Source organism: Brienomyrus brachyistius, chromosome 13 (assembly GCF_023856365.1).
Source record: "Brienomyrus brachyistius isolate T26 chromosome 13, BBRACH_0.4, whole genome shotgun sequence".
NCBI lineage: Eukaryota > Metazoa > Chordata > Actinopteri > Osteoglossiformes > Mormyridae > Brienomyrus > Brienomyrus brachyistius.
In genome coordinates this window covers 13,602,823-13,624,103 of record NC_064545.1, presented here as the reverse complement: position 1 = coordinate 13,624,103, position 21,281 = coordinate 13,602,823, and the positions used below count along the sequence as shown (strand labels likewise).

The window sequence follows — 21,281 nt, the reverse complement described above, 5'->3', positions numbered from 1 at the left end:
GAGTCATTGTGTTCTTTTTTCAATTGCTAAAGTACAATTTTGATGACAGGGCTCAATGCTTCAAATCACTAAACACAATGTATGACATCACACACCCAAAGAACAAAACACCTCACCTATCCTCCAAAATGAAGCACTGCACGCAAAACTATTTAAACATCAAAATCAAACTTTTGCCTAAAATACTAAACACTTCATTCACATGCCTAAATGTTCATCTAACCAACTACACACTGCCATGTGTAATCTAAAACACATTTGTCTTTTGGGGGATTCTTGTAACTGTGCATGCTGAAAATGCTACAAAGAAATTGCTGCAGACAAATTCACAGACACACATGAGCAGAAACAAATATGATTGAAACTTTTTATTTCACTCTTCAAAAACAAACTAAAAAGTCAAAGCATATTCTATGCAAATCAAAACTTTAGGGAGAGACTAACAGTGGGTAGTGAGGTAGGCTGGACTAAGAATTAAGCAAATTTTCAGCAGCCACACAGTGGCATCAGTAATTGACATTTCGTCAAGAATATAAATTAAAAATGTCTTCTGTCTACAATAAATCAGTAGCTTACAGTATGCACTACATTGGCACTTTTTGGTACCCATCCCTGTAATATTTTACAGTTGGCTACAGGTATTTTGTTTGGTCTACACAGGATTGAGATTTGGGAATGCCAATGAGGAAGGGGCCCCATTTTCACTCAAGAACAAGAGAGAGCAATCATTAACATGGTTTTAGCTAATAACACAATAAGACTTAGAGATGTTCAAACCAAAATAGTCAATGACCACACAGGTTTGAATAAAGGTCTCTCTGTAAATGCTGGCCTGAATGTGGGATATCCCAAATCCCACGGTCTGGCTATTCAAACTACAGGAATGTGGAAATACAGAGACTGGAGGGCCATGAGGGACTGGCACACAGGGGAGGGGCATGAGGGGGAAGAGGGCACACACGAGAGGGGCATAGGGGAAGGAGTACACAGGGATGGGGCACAGGGACAGGTAACACGGGAGAGGGGGCGGGGGGGCACATGGGGGAGATTGCACACAGGGGAGAGGCACATATGGGTGGGGGCACATGGTAAAATATGAAATATTTTTAAAAATACAGTATGTGATTGAAAGCTGTTTCCTTAAGAATTTTTTGTCAGTTTCTGCAGTTTATCAGTTGACTAGCCTCTTGTGTCTTTCAATTATGGAAATGCAAAATCATTTTAACTTTATTTATTCCATCGTAGTTCATCCATAAATTACATGAATGGTAGCATGACTGATTCAATTTTCATAATTTAGATCCTTTACTTCTCAGAAGAACAGATCAGAACAGGGTTTCACTATTGTTCACAAAAAAGCATGTCCTCTATAGAGTCAAACAACATGTGTATTCTCCATGGCCAGTAGAGAGATGGATAATAAACATTTTTCTAATTTCTATGAGATTTCATAATGGAGCCCAGACGTGTACAACTAGAGTAACAGAATAGCATTGTTCTGGAGCCATGTATAAAGCCCTATTTACTGTATGAGTTACTACCACTCATAAATCACCCATCTTCCAACCACTTATCTTGAACACAGTTGCTGGGGGCCCTCAGGCAGTACAGGGCACAGCTTTTATGAGATGGCTGTCCATTACAACACACTATCGGCAATTTAGAGATGCAAACTAGCCTAACTGTACATCTTTAAACTGTGGGCTGTTAACAAACCAATTCTGAACCATGGCTGCATGATGAAAACTTACATTGTCCCAAACTACTACATATCTTCAACATCCATGTGGCCTACCTGTAGTACAATGTCGCTCAATCTGTCCAAAAAGGTCGGGATGTGGTCTGTGTTGTATGGACCAGGATTGGCATGGTGGTGGAGAACTCCATTATTTGTAGTGGCAGCACACATTGTAATGTTTCCCCCAAACATGCCAGGGACATCCACAGTGGCTCTGTGACCAATGATGCTTCTTCCTCTTCTCCTGGTTTTCGTGAGGTTGAAGCCTACCTCAACAACGAAAATAAACTCATGTGTAGTCACATTTAAATCAATTTCCAGCACTCTCTTACAGGAAAAAAAACAGGGAAAATGGTTTAGTTTAGTACTGGGAAAATGCTGTACTGTTTGTTGTGTCCTGTAGTCAATCTTGTACATACGTCCACACAATCATGCCTGTAGCCTGCTCCCTGTAAATCTGTGTCAAGTGTTCTTTGTGTCGGTGGAGAAAAGGCCAGGGTAAACAGGGCGACTTGCCTGATATTGCTGAAAATTGTCTCATCTTTTATGATGTTGCTTTGAATCTCTTTAAGTCTTATACTTGTAGCATTATTTGACAAAGCCTAGTTTATTATTGTTGCCTCCTGTGCCTGTGCCACATAAAGTGTTACACAGTTGTGCTCATAAATTTACATACCCTGGCAGAATTTATGATTTCTTAACTATTTTTCAGAGAATATGAATAACACAAAAACTTTTCTTTTACTCATGGTTAGTGGTTGGCTTTGTGTTTACTTTTTTTAAATCATAATGATACCCAAATGACCCTGATCAAAAGTTTACATATCCTGGTGATTTGGCCTGATAACATGCACACGACTTGACACAAACGGGTTTGAATGGCTATTAAAGGTAACCATCTTCACCTATGATCTGTTTGCTTGTAATTAGTGGATGTGTATAAAAGGTCAATGAGTTTCTGGAAAGACAGGCAACAGCGCAGCTACAGCAGGCAGAGGTGCCATCCACCTACGAGCCGGAGTAGAGGGACCCGCAGGCGAAAGATGAACCAAAGCAGGGGAACCCGCAGGCGGCGGACGAGGCATCGGAAGCGGGCCCACAGATGGCCGAGGAGGCGGGCGATGGTGGGGGACCCGCAAACAACAGCCGAGCAGGAGCCCGGAGGACCGCAGCCAAGTCGGGAGGCAGGGTCTGTGGGATCCGGCCCCTGCGCCAGTGTCCTCTCCTCTTTTGGGACACAGACAGGTGGGGACCCGACTAGGATCGACCACACTGGGGTGATGGTTGGGGTGATCCACCGGAGGGGTCCAGTAATGTGATCCCAGAGGGGTCCCACTCAAGCTCCTCCACCTCCAATGGGGAAGAAGCGATGGTCAGAAGGTCCGAGACCTCTTCGGGGACTGGTGTCATGGGAGATGGGACATGAACCAGGAGAGGCGGAGCAGGAGGTGGAGACAGAGGAACCTCAGGTGGAGCCGGGGTCAGACCATCAGGCACGGGTGGAGCCGTGGCATCGGACGTGGGTGGAGCAGGAGGCGTGGGCACAGCCGTGACCTCGGGCAGTGCAGGAGGCGTGGGCGCAGCCGGGACAGGTGATGGTTACCTTTATTAGCCATTCAAAACCGTTTGTGTCAAGTTGTGTGCATGTTATCAGACCAAATCACCAGGGTATGTAAACTTTTGATCAGGGTCATTTGGGTAGGTGGGTCAAGCGGGGCAAGCAGGTCAGGCGCTGGCGGGATAGGCACATTAGGTGCCAGCAGAGGCACAGGGACCATGGGGGGCGAAGCAGGAGCCACAGGAACCACGGGGGGCAAAGCAGGAACCGGAGCTGGCGTCTGGGTAGCTGGTGCTGCCCCTTTAAGAGTCTTAGGGATCCTTGGTATGGCTTCCCAAACGGACCCGTTTAAGGGCCAGGCGCATCCTTGGAAAGGGGCAAGTCGCCGATCCAGGCAGTGAAGCGGCATGCGGCAGCTGAGGAACATCGGTGACATCGTCCAGTGTAAAAAGCCGGATTTAAAATTAGGAGGGAATCCTCTAGATTTACGATGGGGGAGGAAGCGGAAATCGAGACAGCCCCCAGGGATATTACTGAAGAACTTGGTGTACTTCACCCTCTCAACCACAGCGCCGTTGATGGTGAGAGGTGGGTGAACAGTGCTGGATCTTCTGAAATTGATGATGATCTCTTTGGTTTTGTCTACATTTAGAGAGAGATTGTTTCTCTTACACCACTGAGCCACTCTTGCCACCTCCTCCATGCATGCAGATTAGTGTTTTTTGTTTGTGTCTAATTACCACATATACAAAATTAGCCATCTTTGGATCGCCTTTTGTTTTCCTTACTTAGTAGTGTGAATAAAATGGATGAGGCAAGAGGAAGGAGACGTCAATGTGGAAGAGCTAGAACAATTGTTTCTGATTAAATCAGAGCCACAGTAATTGACTATGTCTTAAATCATGGTCTGTCCCTCAGGGATGCAGGTGTAAGGGTACAACCAAACTTGCCTAGATCCACAGTGGCATCAATAGTGAGAATTTTACGGCAAACCAACAGGTAGACTACTATACAGTATTTTGACTGATTGATGTGTGCATATATAAATGTACAGTACTATAGTAATATGATTTGACATGGAGTCTTGGCTCACTACTGCAGGACACAGCATTTACATCCCACAGGGGGAAGGATAAGAATATTTACACCTGAACAGGTGGATTCAATAGTTCAGATGAACACACAGATATCTTTGTGGATGAGGCTGGTTTCAACTTGGCAAAAAGACACTGCCATGGAAGAAATGTGATAGAGAAGAGGACAACTGCAGATGTTCCAAGCCAGAGGGGGGCTAACATTACCATGTGTGCAGCAATATCTAATGACGGACTGCAAGTGCAGAAGGCCGTCATTGCCCCATACAATACATTACACTTTATTCTTTTTCTTGATGAACTGTATGAAAAACTTTCAGCAGCAAAATGGGACAATATACTAGTATTTGTGATTGTGTGGGACAATGTGGCCTTTCATCATTCCCACCAAATCACAGAGTGGTTTACTGCCCATCCCAGGATGTCATTATTCTTGCCACCATACTCTCCATTCCTCAAACCCCATTGAAGAATTTTTTTCTGCATGAAGATGGAAGGTATATCTCATCGTCCACATGATCAGATGTCACTTTTAGATGCAATGGCTGTTGGGTGCATGGACATCCATGAGGAGGACATCCAAAGCTGGACAAAGCACTCAAAGAGATTTTTTTTGCTCGGTGTATTGCAAGAGTGTGATGTCGATGAAAATCGACAACAATATACTTGACTGTATACAGTGAAAGTTTGCTATTTGGCTTTTTTTTTTTGGTATTGAATGTAATGTACTTTCAGTGGGTGGTTATAATGATTTTTTCTTTTCCAGTATATTGCACAGCTGAATTTATTTACTGTATTATTTGTTTGTATTGCAATGTTTATTGAAAGAATTCTCATCCATTTTTCCTTTATTTTGCAATAAACACTGTATGAAAATATAGGACACAACAACACATATATTCATTTTTCAGTGCTTCAAGTTGTTTGTGTTTTTTCACTCATTGTACTTTTTGTGACAGTCGCCCTATGAAATTAACTGATATGCTCACGTGAAGGTTTGTAAAGTTCACAAAAAAGTGGATGAAAAACTGTAAAAAAACTGTGAGCCAAGAAACCCTTAAAAACACAACTAGTGAGCTGAAATTCTCACCATAGAAATTACCAAATTGGGGATCACTGGATTCTGTAGAGTTACCAGGATAAATTTTCTTCCAATGATATCAACGTTAATCTATTGATTATACAATGAATGACACAGTGGTCTTATGGGGGAGAGCATATGCTATAGTTAAGAATCACTATTGGGTGAAGTATGAAGTGTTTTGGTGGTTGAAATACATTTTGCACCAAAGGTTAACTAATGTGCTTTGGTGCATTTTGTAAAGCATATTGTGTAAAGAGTTTTGGTAATGTGGACATGGTATTGAGACAAGTGTGAAAACAATCATGAAAAACTATAAAAGAAATGATTCTTCAAGAAAAGATTCTGCACTCAGCCTATTCAAAAAGTAGGGCTGCATCTCAAAATAAGAGGAAATAAAATGTGAAAACTGTGCATGTTTAAATAAAGTGCTTAACTTGAACCATAAAACCCGAATACAGTAGTTTTTATATCATATATTTTAGTGTTCATGGATTTAAGTATTGGTTTCGATAATCCCATACATACCGGTAATAAAAGTAAAGTCTCATTTTAATATAAATACATACGAACTTATCACTTCAATCGCTATTAGAGTAGGTAACACGTGACATGTTTTTCTTATATTAGCTTTATATTTGTCGGAGTAACCGCAAACGGAATGAGAAGCAGTTTCAGATGAAAACAGTGCATTTTAATTTTCATTTCAAATTTTCAGTTCGAGATGTCTGCACACATATATAACAGTTTTGTAAATAGTCTGCTTTTGTATTTAACCGTGGAAATACACTTTTGTACTGTACTGTAATTTTAGGTGTATAATGGAATAATACAGATTTGCCGTAAAATTTCCTGCGTTAGTCTGAAAGCGTGAGTGTCACGCCAGATGCTTGAGCTTTGGCAACCCTGAAAATGTACATTTTTTAGTTTCACCTGAGTTTATTTATATAACAAATAACATTACTTTATACAGTTGTTAAAAAGGGGAAACTTAAACAAACATGAAATAACCTGAAAGAGAGGAGAGTTGATTTTTGGCTCTATGCACTAATAGAATTGTAATTTTGGGGTAATTATTCTGATGTTGAAAATACTAAAATAGAACGGTAGCACTTCCTGCTACTGATAGTCCTTTAGAAATATGTTTTCAATGTTTGGATTTTTTGGTTATGGTTATATACCCCTGATACCATTATTGGTCTTTTCCTTTGAACATATTTGAGAATTTCAGGTGAAATAGTGAACAGCAAACAACAGCAAATAAAATTATTACAAACCTGTAATTACATACCTGGTGGCATTATAGCCTAGAGGTCAACCGATATATTGGCCCGATATTTGGCATTTTTTAATGTATCGGCATTGGCCGATGTCCAAGTGTAGTACACCGGTTTACAGACAGGCACGTCTGCGGGCAGCCCAGTATTATTGTTACCCATGCTGCCTTGTGCAAGACCCCAGCCAGAAGTTTTGGAGGAGTCCTGGGAGAAAACGGTAAGGCTTAATGGTGCGTTCGATTTCTCTCAGAACTCCGAGTTGAGTGACATCACATCCGACAATCTCCCGTTTGAGCCAAGAGGGTCTAGCTACAGACCTCCACAGGAAACATGTGATATTTAAAGACGCAAAGTGGAGCTCTGGTTAGGGTTTATTCGCTGTAACACAGAGTTGAGATCTCGCGTTTCCTGTGGAGGTGACATATTTCCGGTGGACCTCCACTCTACAGACGTCTGCAGCTGGATGCTTCTCGTTCGAGCTACCACATCTCAGAACAAACATGGCTGCCTCCATGAATACACTGCTGTGTGTTGTTGCTTTATATTTTAGCAGTTTTGGAGTAAGATTATTTTTTCCAAGAGACAAACAAGAAACATGAACTAGTCAAACCACATTAAAAGCTTTATAAAATATTTTAGTACATTCATAGCGTAATCTTTTTTCGAGAGGCAAACAAACTACAAACAAACCAAAAACACTAACAAGTCTGGTAAATATCTGATATTGCATGCTAGGATACTGTTTACGGTCACGATATGGTATTCTCTCGAACACGTGCAATTACAGTTATAATTATTAATACATTTAACAAAATAAACATTTTTAAAGATAAAATAGAATTGCTGTTGAGTGTGTATGTAAATGTCAAATTATCGAAAAAAATTGGCAGCATATATCGGCCATCAGCTGACCCCAAAATTAACACATAAGGTGTTAGCTCTCTGTTTCTCCAAAACATTCACCTCTGTGATCCCTGAAAAAAATACAAAATGCATCACAGTTCTCAGGATAATGTGCACCACAGGGGACTCAAGTTTATGGGTAAACAAACCACTGCATCGCAGATTATCTGAGTCACACACAGCGCATATGTTATGCTGTCATTCCTGTTCCTGCATTATCTAATAATTGGCAATTGTTGAAGCAACTCTGACCACCTGAACTATACTGTAGTTTGTTCCCTTTGATATGCTAACTGAATAGCTTCCTTTATGGCTATGCCTTTTTAATCGCATCAGCCTTGATCTCTGGCTTGAGCAACATCTCTGACATGCTTTCCCACTTGCAGAGATATTGCAGAATTTCTGTCCAATTAGTCAGCTCTGCTGTCCCCCATCTCCGCCTTGCCTCAGGCCTCATTAATTGTTCTGTGTTGGGCTAATGAGTCTAGAGGGATTGATCTTGATGGACTGGCAAACAGACAAAGCTGTGGGGTATATCTCAAAGAAGACGTTGCGGAGCATGGTACAGCATAAGCCTATATACAGGGTGCACCCCATCCATCCATTTTCCAAACCGCTTGTCCTACTGGGTCACGGGGGGTCCAGAGCCTATCCCAGAAGCAATGGGCATGAGGCAGGGAACAACCCAGGATGGGGGGACAGCCCATCGCAGGGCACACTCACACACCATTCACTCTCACATGCACACCTACGGGCAATTTAGCAAGTCCAATTAGCTTCAGCATGTTTTTGGACTGTGGGGGGAAACCGGAGTACCCGGAGGAAACCCCACGACGACATGGGGAGAACATGCAAACTCCGCACACGTGACCCAGGCGAAGACTCGAACCCGGGTCCCAGAGGTGTGAGGCAACAGTGCTAACCACTGCACCACCATGCCGCCCCTACAGGGTGCACCCAGGTCCCCTAAGTCACATCAGGCAGAGTTATGAAAGACTATAATAACTAGAAATCCTGCCAGATGTGACTATATCCAACGGCGGACTAACTTCTCTAGGGGCCCTAGGCTGACATGGGTAGGAGGTCTCCTAAGTGGGCCAATGGAAATATTTTTGGAGCTCAAGGAGAAACAAGGAAATAAAAAACAATTGAACATGTCTAATATTCCAATCAAAGTGTGGGATGCCAGCAGTAAAACATAGGGTGGGGGTGGAAATGCTATCAGTAAAATTTGCTGATGGAGGGAATGGAGAATCACACTGGAGGATCAATCAGTCAAATTTAGTTTAATTTTTTTAAGTCAAGTTTAATTTTTCCCTCTTTTGCTAAGGTTAGTCTTGAATTTTTGCATATGTCGGTGTTTTCTCCATGTCTGTTGACCACTGTATCAAGACAGTATGAGGTAAGGGAGATGTTATGTTAATCTTTGTGCTGTTTTTTTCTTGTTAGGCTACCTTGTGCCAATTCGTTTGGCAGAGAACAACCAGTTAAACTCCAGTAGTAAAAGAAAGCTTGGTAGTGCGAAGTCTCAAAGTACAATAGTCCATTACAGCTGGGACGGGGACAACTCTGTCTATTATGTTGCTATCATTTAGATGATCATGGTATGTTATATCCTAAATTCTGTCACCATGGGGCCCCTAGTTTTCAGGAGCCCCGGACAGCTGTCTACCCTTGCCTTATAGTATGCCCACTCCTGACTATATTGCTAGTATGCTTATTATGCGTGTTTTTTGCAGAGATAGCAGAGAAGAATTGAATGAAGTTAAGGCATAGCTGAATGAATTCACAGCAGTAAAACAAAACCAAGGCAATCAGAATGCACGTCCAGTATGACATTTCAGTGGCAGTTCATTCAAACATTGCAGTCTTAACATGAACATTTGATGCAGTGCAACATTAGTAAAAGACAGACAATTTAATTTAATTCAATCAATCAATTGAGACAGGCCCAGCATCTAGGAGGGGGACAATCGGGTGAGCATGGGGGTGGGAGGTGTTGGAGAAACAGGGGCACCTGTTGAGAGAATTTTTCCCAGGCCCAGGACTTATGCACGTGGGCCCTGACTGGAAGGAGATCAAACTGATCGTCACATACCATGAAAGCATACCACATAAGCTGGGGGCCTGCAGAACATGACGCTTTGATATTTTCATGGATAAATCTGTATTCATCTGATAAAGTACCAGCTATAAAATGATGGCAAAACTGATCCTGTAGGAGTTGTCCTGTGTTCTTCCGGCATGACTGCATCACACCTAGGTGCACAACATGTATAGCTTTGTGACAGGGAAATAAATGATGTGAGAGGGGTTCCCACAGTGGTAAGATGTGCTTGTTGGAGAGACAGCAGGGACAGATTCTGCCCACCATGGGAAGCGAACAGTAGACAAATTCCCCATGCTATTAATTAAAACTACACTAAACTGCATTTTAAAGTTAACTTTGATGTGCGGTTGAAGAGGCAGTGTGATAGAAAGTGATGCATGAGAGAATGGAAACCCAAAGCCCAATATTTGATGAATCACAAACAAATTATCTAATAAAGAAATTAATTAGAGACATATGAGCTTCTATTTTTTACTACTCAGCTTCCTTTCTTTAGCTGCGCTCCTGCCTTATGTGTTTATATACATGATGTGAATTGTCACAAAAATCCTACAAAGGTTTCGCTGAATGTTTGAACCTGTTCACTCAGCACACATTTCCCACCGTCATCCAAGCCAGTCAAGAAAACTGTGCTCACTAAAAGCCTCACTTTCCAGAGAATTAATATGCTAAGCTGTTCTCCACAGCCAATTAACACACTGTCCACTCGCCATAATTTGTCATTAGTTGCTTATCAGATGATCAGCACCAATACCCATGGGTAACATTTTACTTAAGGCCATGTTTTTAGTAATTTATAAACACATTCATAATGAATTGTAATGCATTCATAAAGCATTATAAACATGCCTATAAATATTTATAAAAAGCATAACACATTATAGCCATGTTTATTATACATAATGACTGCCTCATGAAGCTCTGATCTATGATGCACTATGGATACCTTTATAATGCAAGACAAAGCATCATTAATGCTTAGACAAACCATTACAATGCATTAAAAAGGCATCTATAGTGCATTATAGATAAGATCTTCATAAAGTATTTATAATGTATAATACACATGGGTATAATGTGGTATGCCTTTTCATAAATAATTGCCATGTCTTTAATGCTTTATGAATGCATTATTATTTGTTATGAATGTGTTTATAAATTACTAAAAACATGGCCTTAAGTAAAGTGCTATTGAACCGTGTTTATGCAAATGTATTCTTAATGAGGGATTTCAAGAATATTCACACCAATCAGTTGTCTAGTAGAACAAACACACTATAAGGTTAAAATGGGCACATAGTGATATGATGATGAAATAGCCATTTCTCACTCACACTAGGAGTGAGACAGTCCACACAATCCAAAACCAAGGTACAAAATGCCTGCCTATTTATGCTTCTACAGGACAGCTCAATACACATCCTTTTTTCTTTCTTATTCTCCTTGCTAAACAATAATGTATGCAGCTTATGTGCATGAGCACAAAATAGGACTATGGGTAAACTGTTGTTTTAATATTATTTTGGGTACTGTACTGGTTTTTTTTTTTACTTGATGTTCTAGATAATTACCAGAGACATGAAAGTAAATAAAGACAAGATGAAAAACGTTTTTGTGAATTTACTGTGAACACTGACACCTTGCTCTTTTGCCGCAGTGAAATTACTGTACAGCAGAGAGAACGTAATTTGAATGTTAGAAATCAGAATACAGTGCAAACTGTTTTTAGTGATCACGGTTATAGTGATCAACTTCTGAGTGGTACCTGAGACTAATGCTGCATGCACAGAAAATAGTTTTCTCAATTACAAATAAAGACTCATTCAAGCTTATGATAGACTGCTAAAAACCAGCCAACGGGATGCAGCAGTGAAATAAGCTATATTTTATGTACAATATTTCACGGTATTATAGCATAGGCCTTGAATTGTACACAGTTCAGTAGGCTAATTTGTGCCCTTGAGAGGTAAAGTGGGCTATCCCACAAAAACCAAGTTTTGAGAAAATGAGCTCCAAAGTTTAAATTTTTTCAAAAGATCAGTGTGCCTAAACCCTACAATTGATATATATATATATATATATATATATATATATATATATATATATATATATCATAGGTAGCACAGAGGTATGACTTAGATAATAACAACTTATCCAATTGAAAATATTCAATAAAAAGGGGGTAGGGGGTCACAAATGTGGGATAGCCCACTTTACCTCTCCAGGGCACATTTGTACAGTACTGTAATTTGAAAAGCATTTGAAACAGCTGTACTGTATTTTGAAAGAACCAATAAAATTCAGTAAACACGGACGCTGTCCGTTTTATTACCTTATATTCATGTGATAAATACACAAATGTCAATTCCCTGTAAAAATCTCAAGTCGCTGGAGAAGTCATGGTGTCTGATAGGTGTTAAATTTTCATAATTTTCCATACACCAGTGTTTGTATGTCAGCAAAATGATTTAGGATTACAGGCAGCTCATTTATTAAATTGTATACATCTGACCAATTTTAGTCATGATAAAAGTAGTGAAACTTACACTATATCTGCATAATTACTCTGTATTAAGAAGGTAAATATGATTTCGCAGACATCAAATTCAAAATAGCCTTCACAATTAACCAATAAATGACGGTTCGTATCATTTAGAAGAAACGAACCCCGCGAGTTTATTGTAATAGCAGGACTTACACGACAACAATTTCTCTTTGACAGCTGGCAGCATGCTTAACTCATTGCAAAAATAAATCACCGTACCGTCCATAAATGAAAGCAGTTTAAACTGACCGAAGTATAATTTATAACCTTCCAGAGACATCACGATTATGCAGTTTTAGTTCTTTCGCGCGGTGTAAATTAATATAAAAACCTGATTTTCTTACCACATATTTATGTCTAAGTGAGATAATGTATCTTCATAATATTCACTACTAAATGTGAGTGCAATACAGAATCATAATTGTATGCTACTTGTATCCATAGCATATTAGAAAAAACATCTGAAATAACTTACCATTTAAGTTCCAAGGTGAAATCCAGTAGGTTTCTGTGTTGTTATCACTCATGCTGCATTTTTAGTCGATTAACCAAGAAGTAGCTGCTTTCAAAATCCTATCCTAAAAATTTCCCCTGGTGTTTTAAAGTGAATAATTATGATCTGGTCAGTAACAATCTCAAATACAAGTGACAGATAACCCCTTGAACGAAGTACCAACTTCTTTTAAGAAGAAGGCAAGTCAGTCTGAGCCAGATGTAGTCCTCCTCGCCAAGCCACAGATTTTTCATTTCTTTGAACAGTTTACGGGCAACGTGGGGTAACGGCACGTGATGTCATATTACTTCAACCAATCACCGATGATCCTTTATAGCTCGTATCAAATCCTCATCCCAATTACACTATTGTCTCAATATTCAGTGTAAGTAGGATATGTTTATTTTAAACCTTTTAATTACTTTTGCCTCATGTATGGTAGAGGGTATTTTTCGAGGGGTAGTTTTGACAATCGCTTTTAACACATAAAATTGACCGAATTTAATTAAGTGCAATATAGAACAAATAGTAGGCTGTAGTAGTTGTTCGATGTTGTAGTCGACACATTTAAATATTTCTGGCAGATGAACTGTCTTAATAACGTTGTCTGTGAATTTAGTTATGTTATGCTGTGGGAAAAAAAACAAGGCAGAAATCACCAAAAAGCTGGCCGGGAGGATGATTTCAGAAGCACCAGTGCTGTACCGAACATACGCAGTAAATGACAGTAACTGCTATTGTAGGGCGGAAAAAGGCATAAGAAAACCAACTGCTAGTGAATATTTATGGATAACAGTATTTTTCGAAGAAATATTAAACTGATTAAATCGATACACCATTCAAATTTGAGCATCTTACGCATGCATTTCCTAAAAATACAATTCTTGCACCTCATAACCTGAGTATGGGACTAACGTGTTTTCATTTACGACTAACTGCAAAGCTGGAAGAAGCTGACATCACATAGATATACACAAGGAGTTGGTTTTTATATGGAAATTAACTAATGAATTGATATGACATCTTAATATGTTTATGAGGATTAAAAGGGGGCTATAGATCTCCTGTCTAAGGCATCACTTAACTAATCCCAGTACCTCCCAGTAGGAGTCTAGTTTCTCGTTTTTTCCCAAGCTGATTAATCCTGCAAATATTGTCTCATAGCAAAAGCTACAAATATATAACATGTACTGTAAGTTCAGTTTGTTTCTTATGCAACAAGATAAAATATCCAGAATATTAACCATAAATTTGGGATGATGTAAAAATACTAAAGCACTAACGTTTATAACTATTTCCATAGAAAGCAGGATGCTAGAAAACACATCAACCCATTGTCCATAACGACCAGGATCCCACCCTAGGGAGTATCAAACATGAAGTAGGTGATACCCTGCAATTGGATGTTGGGTTAAAATAGAAATTATCATTTAATAATCAATGTGTGTATAGCTCATGATTTGATTTTTCACAACAAACCGGTAATTGTTGGTTTACATATCACGAGTTCTAAAGGGATGGATATATTTTTTGTGGAACGGTTCGAAGATGCAATTTACAAAAAGATTAATATATGACTACTGAGGTAGGCCAACTATTAGAAGAATAGGCTGTTAGAAGAAGGAAATCGGGTTGATGCTAACTAATGATTTTGAATCTGGGTGAGGATGTTTTGGCCAACAAATAAAAGTAATATAGATTATAATGCAAACAAATGTTTGCACACAATTTAATATTGTTTTACAAGAAACAGGGCTATATATCCTGACCAGACATAGACCACATGTTCAGTTCAGATCAATTCAATTTAATTTGTATTGGCACATTTTCACAACATTACGTCTCAAAGCGCTTTACAGCAATCTTGCCCAGACCCCCAGTGAGCAAGCCAGAGGTGACAGTGGCAAGGAAAAACTCCAGAGAAGGAAGAAAGCTTGGGAGGAACTATACTCAAATGGGGAGCCCTCCAGGGGCCAGCAGAGGAGGTCAAATGAGCAAGATGGTAAATCCAACAAAAAATCTGTGAGAGCGGTCCATTGCCATTCATCATGTAATTTGAATGAATTTAAACAATTGTGCAAGGAAGAATGGGAAAACAATCCCCAATCTAGGTGTGCAAAGCTGGTAGAGACATATCCAAAAGACTGATGGTTATATTTACAGCAAAAGGTAGCTCTACTAAGTATTAAATCATGCGATTGATGACTTTTCCCAACCTTGTCATTCTGGTTTTTCATTTCATTTAATTAAATTTCTGAGCTGTTGGCTTTCCTTTCAAATAGTTTGATGTTATAAGGCAACATTTGCAAATAAAGCTGGTAAAAGGTTTTTGAGAATAGGTTTTGATTTGATATTTAAAAAGGGTATGATGACTTTGTATAGGCACTGTAACTGTAACATCCAGGAACGCATCCAGACGTTTTCTTCTTTTTTCCATTCCATCCCATCTTTTTCTTCTGATTTTTAAATTCACATTTTTTTGTGACCATTAATCAGATGGCGCCCCAAGTGATCGCCTGTGCTGCCTATACGGTGGCTCAGCTCTGGCCATAATAACACCTAGGGTAGTCTTCAGCTGGTGTTCTACATGATTACTAATCATATTATGACCCACTGTGCCTAACTACAGAAATTAAATTGGCATTTATTTGTGAAAAGGAATAACTATTCCATTGTTCCATTGACATTGTTTACAAATTTATAGGACTGTGTGGATTAGTGATTGTCCTTTTAAATAATGTATGACTACATTAAACTAAATGATTAGGTAGAAATTGCACAAATAATAGTTCATGTATTTTTGGCTAGTTATTTGACAGGATTTTCTGATATAATCAAACAGTATAGCAATATTTATAGAATTAATAAACTGCATTCTTTAAATGATATAAAAAAATTAAATGGGAAAAAAAGCTCTCAAAAATGAAATTAATACGTTATTGGGTCTAAATGGTACTAAATGATGTAAGTCCAGAAGTATATTTTGTTGTATTGAGCTGTCAGAATTCCTTTAAGTTCTGTGCTGAATACCAGTCAAACTCATCCAATCCTATATTTCAGCTCGACTGTATACTCTCAACACCTGCAAACTCCACATATTCAGCTAATATACATATAATACAGTAAATTCCTTGTCAAACAATGCTAATTAGTTTGATGAGCCTCAAGCCATTTTGTTTTCAGAAGCATGAAGAAGGGCAGCTGCATATAAAACTCAGTTATTTAGTATAGCATAAGCACAGGACTCTCAAATATTTCAGGGCAAGCAAAGACTCTGATGTATTTTAAAATGACACTGTGCACAAATAATTAGACCATAACCATATTAATTGTACCTATCAACATTAAGCCTAAGGGCCTTGCCTGATACTCTGCTGCTGAGCAGAGCACAAAGCCTGAGATGAGATTGCTCTGGCACCATATTTGATTAGATTACCTGCCTATTTTACCAGCCCTCATTAGTGTCAGAGAGGCAGTTTGTTTCTGAGGCCCATAGTGACAACCAGCTTTAGATGAACAGAACAATGAGTCTGAACAGACATGCTGAGTCAGAAGGCCAATGCCTGGATGTGTAGAAAACCAACTGCATCTTCTTACTGAAATGGACATATTATGTAGGTTTGGAGACTGATATTATAAATGCTAAACACAGACAGACAAGGGGATTTTTCCAATGAATCTGAACACATGTACTATAAACACGTGTACTATAAATGACCTGCATGAAAATCATCCATCCATCCATCCATCCATCCATCCATCATCTTCCACTTATCCGAGGTTGGGTCATGGGGGAAGCAGTCTCAGCAGGGAAACCCAGACTACCCTCTCCCCGGCCACTTCATCCAGCTCCTCCGGAAGAATGCAGAGGCGTTCCCAGGAGGCATCCACAAGTAGATGCCCGAGCCACCTCATCTGGCTCCTCTCAATGCGAAGGAGCAGCGGCTCTACTCTCTCCCAAATGACCAAACTCCTCACCCTATCTCTAAGGGAGAGCCCAGCCAACTCATTTTAGCCGCTTGTACTCACGATCTCATTCTTTCAGTCACTACCCATAGCTCATGACCATAGGTGAGGGTAGGAATGTAGATCGACTGGCAAATCGAGAGCTTTGGCTTTTAGCTCAGCTCCTTCTTCACCATGACAGACCAATGCAGCGCCTGCATCACTGCTGACGCCACACCGATCCACCTGTCGATCTCCCACTCCATCCTTCCCTCACTCGTGAATAAGACCCCGAGATACTTAAACTCCTCCTTTTGGGGAAGGACCTCTTCACCAACCCGGAGAGAACACTCTACCTTTTTCCGGCCTAGGACCATGGTCTCGGATTTGGAGGTGCTGATTTTCATTCCAGCCGCTTCACACTCGGCTGCGAACTGCTCCAGTGAGAGCCGAAGGTCACGGTCCGATGAGGCCAACAGAACCACATTGTCTGCAAAAAGCAGAGACCTAATCCTGAGGTCACCAAACCGGACACCCTCAACACCCTGGCTGCGCCTAGAAATTCTGTCCATTAAAGTTATGAACAGAATCGGTGACAAAGGGCAGCCCTGGCAGAGTCCAACCCTCACCGGGAACGAGTCCCACTTACTGCTAACAATGCGGACCAAGCTCTGGCACTGGTTGTACAGGGACCGAACAGCCTTTATAAGGCAGCCCAGCACCCCATACTCCAGGAGCACTCCCCACAGGACTCCCCGAGGGACACAGTCGAATACCTTCTCCAAGTCCACAAAACACATGTAGACTGGTTCGGCAAACTCCCACGCACCCTCCAGGACCCAGCCGGGAGAATATAGCTGGTCCACTGTTCCACAGCCAGGGTGAAAACCACACTGCTCCTCCTGAATCTGAGATTCGACTATCCGACGGACCCTCCTCTCCAGCACCCCTGAATAGACCTTATCAGGGAGGCTGAGTAGCGTGATCCCCCTAAAGTTTGAACATACCCTCCGGTTCCCCTTCTTGAAGAGGGGGACCACCACCCCGGTCTGCTAATCCAGAGGCACCGCCCCCGTTTTTCACGCAATACCGCAGATGCGTGTCAACTAAGACAGCCCCGCAACATCCAGAGCTTTGAGGAACTCCGGGCGAATCTCATACACCCCCGGGGCCCGGCCACCGAGGAGCTTTTTAACCACCTATATGTACTGAAATTAATTACATTTTAATTAATTATTATTTAATGATGATTATTAACTAATTTTTATGCCGAATGGTTGGGTCCTCCAAACTCAATTGCGGAATCCCTGTGAGTCTGTTAATGTGAGACTTAAATGGCATTCACTAATTACCAGTATCGCTTAGTAACCTGCATTAGAATGCTCATCCAGCAAGCTGCATCACCAGGTAATGTAAATGATTGGTAGCATAGTTCCCCTCATGGCTGTTGAGAGAGGGGGGTTGTTAAACAAAGAACCTCTGATAGCTAGGACACACTAAGATACCAGGTTACACTATTTAATCTTCAAGATTCTTCTGGTATAACCATGCAGTGGTAGCTATACATATTTAGTTATTCAAATTAATGTAAGTGTTCAAGTGTGACGGGTAAAATAGGTTATACTCTATGAAACATGGTTATAAGGGTGGCATACAACACTAAGATTGTCTAAGGACACACATAAACATAACCTAACTGGATATTGAGACTAGTAATCATGAGTAAAGAAATATACAGGGTATACAAAAGACAAACCTAAAAGAAACTCTTTAGGGTGTTGGGTGAGTCTGTGGTATGTAAGGCAGGATGGACGGGGGCGGGGTTGCGTGCCAAGCTGAGGGACCCCTATCCTGTAGGTCCACTCTGCTGTCCGTAGGTCCCTAAATCTTTGGGCCATAAAAGTTGAAATGCTGGCCTCCCTTGTTATGTGTGTGTGTGTGTGTGTGTGTGTGTGTGTGTGGGGTCACAAAACCCCCCTTCGGTGCCTAGGCCAGTGACTACCTCTCGTACCAGGGTAGGCCACCTGGAATCTCAGCTCTGTCGTACGTACATGTGTGATCCTACAGTGGTCAACTGAAATGTACCTAGTCCGGAGTAAGGACTAAAAAAAGATGTTGAGGAACTACAATTTGACTGGGTTCCTCCAGTGAGTATGCAACAGAAGTTCCTGGTTCATGAAAAAAGTTCGGGTTCAGAAAAAATGTTTCTTCTGAGGGAAGGTGCCTATTTTTGTATCTTCATTACATTAAATGCATTAATAAGTATCTTTTCTGCTTGCATCTCCATGTTTCTGCTTCAGAAAATTCAACCAAGAACCAAGATACTTTTGTATAATATCTCCGACGCCAGCAATGAAACTTGGCAGCGTTTATTAGTTGCATATATAATGTTATAATGTTACATAATTTTTATTCTGTGGGAAACAAAAGATCAATTTGCTGGCCAGATTGAATAATTATTGAATAGTTATAAACATGTCTCAGGCCATATAAATAAAATAAAAAGATGTATCTCGTTATGAATATAGGACATGATTTGTTCCATATTTTTGGATCCTACCAACAAATAACAAAAAACAAACAAAATGACCTTTTCATCCTCCATTGTTTTGGGGTGGCACTGTAGTTTCGTATGAAATAACATATGAAGATTAACCTATAAGCTTTTTGCATCTCCCATGGTTACTTAGCATAATGGTCACAATTCCTATTGCGCGATGGGAAAGTGACACACAACTGTGGTTGAGATGGCCCAGAATACCTGGAACTAGAAACTAGGTACCTGAACTTTGGTGGGAAAGCACCTAACGATTATGCATGACAAAGCCCACATGGTGCCCTAGGTGAGCCTTGTGCCCTACGCTGCCTGGAGCCTTGACCAGAACAAGCATTTGGAAGATAGAGAGAGGGGTGGATGGATACATTATATTGAAACAACTGAAACTGCAAATGCACAGAAGAAAAATAACAATTGAATGATCCTGTAAAATGTCTGTTTTCAGTATTAAAACTCATATGAGATCAAGCTCTTCAATTCAAAGCCTGAAATGAGAAAACTACAGCATTCATATAATCCCATATGTATTATAGGGGGTAATCCAGGCAACAGCCTCCGATTCCAACACAACTTCACAGAGTACAATGAACAAATCAGTTCAGAGTCTACTTCAAAATCCACAAATTAACTACACTTATGCTTAGTAATTCAGCAATGCAATTTAGCTTCTTTATTTCATATTTCACTAAACTCACAGAAAACCTTGGGTTAGTTTATTAAATGTGTTGTGGGTTCTGTGTATTGACAGACTCTTAACATCTTTGAATGATTAACATAGCTATCCATGCATCCATCTTCCACCACCCATCTGGGGCCAAGATGTGGATAGCAGCAATCTAAGCTGAGATGCCCAGACTTACGTCTCCCCAGCCACTTCCTGCAGCTTCTTCCCTGGAATTGCTACATGTTCCCAGGCCAGCTAAAGGATGCGATCTCTCCAGAATGTCCTGGGTCTGCCCCTGGTTCTCCTTCTAGTCAGACATGATTGAGGCACTTCCCTAGGGAGGCCTCCAGGAGCCACCCTAGACAGATACCTAAATCACCTGCCTCCTTTCTATGTGGAGGAGCAGCGGCTCTACTTTGAGCTCCTTGAAATATCACAGCTCCCCATCCTATCTTTGAAGCTGAGCCCAGACATCCTGCAAAGAAAGCTCATTTGTGCTACTTGGGGTGGTAATTCGAAAACTTCACCTTCCAACTCAGTTCACCACGACAGCCTAATACAGACCGGTATAGCGGATTCTGCACCAATCTACCTGTCAAACTCCTGCTCCATTCTTCCCGTCCTTGTAAACAAGACCCTAAGATACTTAAATTCCTCCGCTTGAGGCAATAAATCATCCCCAACCTGGAGTGGGCAATCCACCCTTTTTCAGTTGAGAACCATGGCCTTCGACTTAGAGGTGCTGATCTTCATCCCAGCCACTTTACGTTCGGCTGCATGTAGCCCCAGTGTACGCTGGAGGTCAGAGTTCCTGTGGCCAGCAGGACTACATCATCTTTAAAAAGCAAAGATGTAATCCTGCTGTCACAAAACTCTATCCCTTGACTGTGTCTAGAAATTCTGCCCATAAAAATTATAAATAGGATTGATCACAAAGGGTAGTCCTGTCAGAGTCCAGCACTTGCTGGAAAGGAGTTTGACTTACAGCTGGCAATTTGAACCAAACTCTCACTCAGTTTATACAGGAAGCCTGGCAGTATACTCTTGAAGCATCTCCTCCACAGGATTCCTCTAGTGACATGGAACTATTCCTTTTCCAAGTCCAAAAAACACATGTACACTGGATGAGCAAACTCTCATGAACCCTTCAGTATCCTTGTGAGGATCTTCCAATGGATGGACCTTTCTTAAAGGGGACTCTTAATGTCCAAGGGCACTGTCTCCAACCTCCATGCAATGTTCAAGAGGTTAGTTAGTCCAGACTTTTAGGAACTCAGGTCAAATCTCATCCACCCCTGAAGACTTACCACATAAGA

The 21,281-nt window shown here is 40.7% G+C and overlaps 1 protein-coding gene across 1 annotated transcript in view; it reads right to left on the bottom strand.

The window, feature by feature from the left end:
* LOC125706407 (muscarinic acetylcholine receptor M4-like) overlaps positions 1-13,034 on the bottom strand; it is a 29,745-nt gene extending 16,711 nt beyond the window's left edge. The window contains exon 1 of the mRNA XM_048973096.1: positions 12,782-13,034. Within this exon, the coding sequence (XP_048829053.1) occupies positions 12,782-12,833 (52 nt within the window). The 5' untranslated portion in view covers positions 12,834-13,034. The remainder of the gene's footprint in view (positions 1-12,781) is intronic.
* Positions 13,035-21,281: the final 8,247 nt, after the last annotated feature.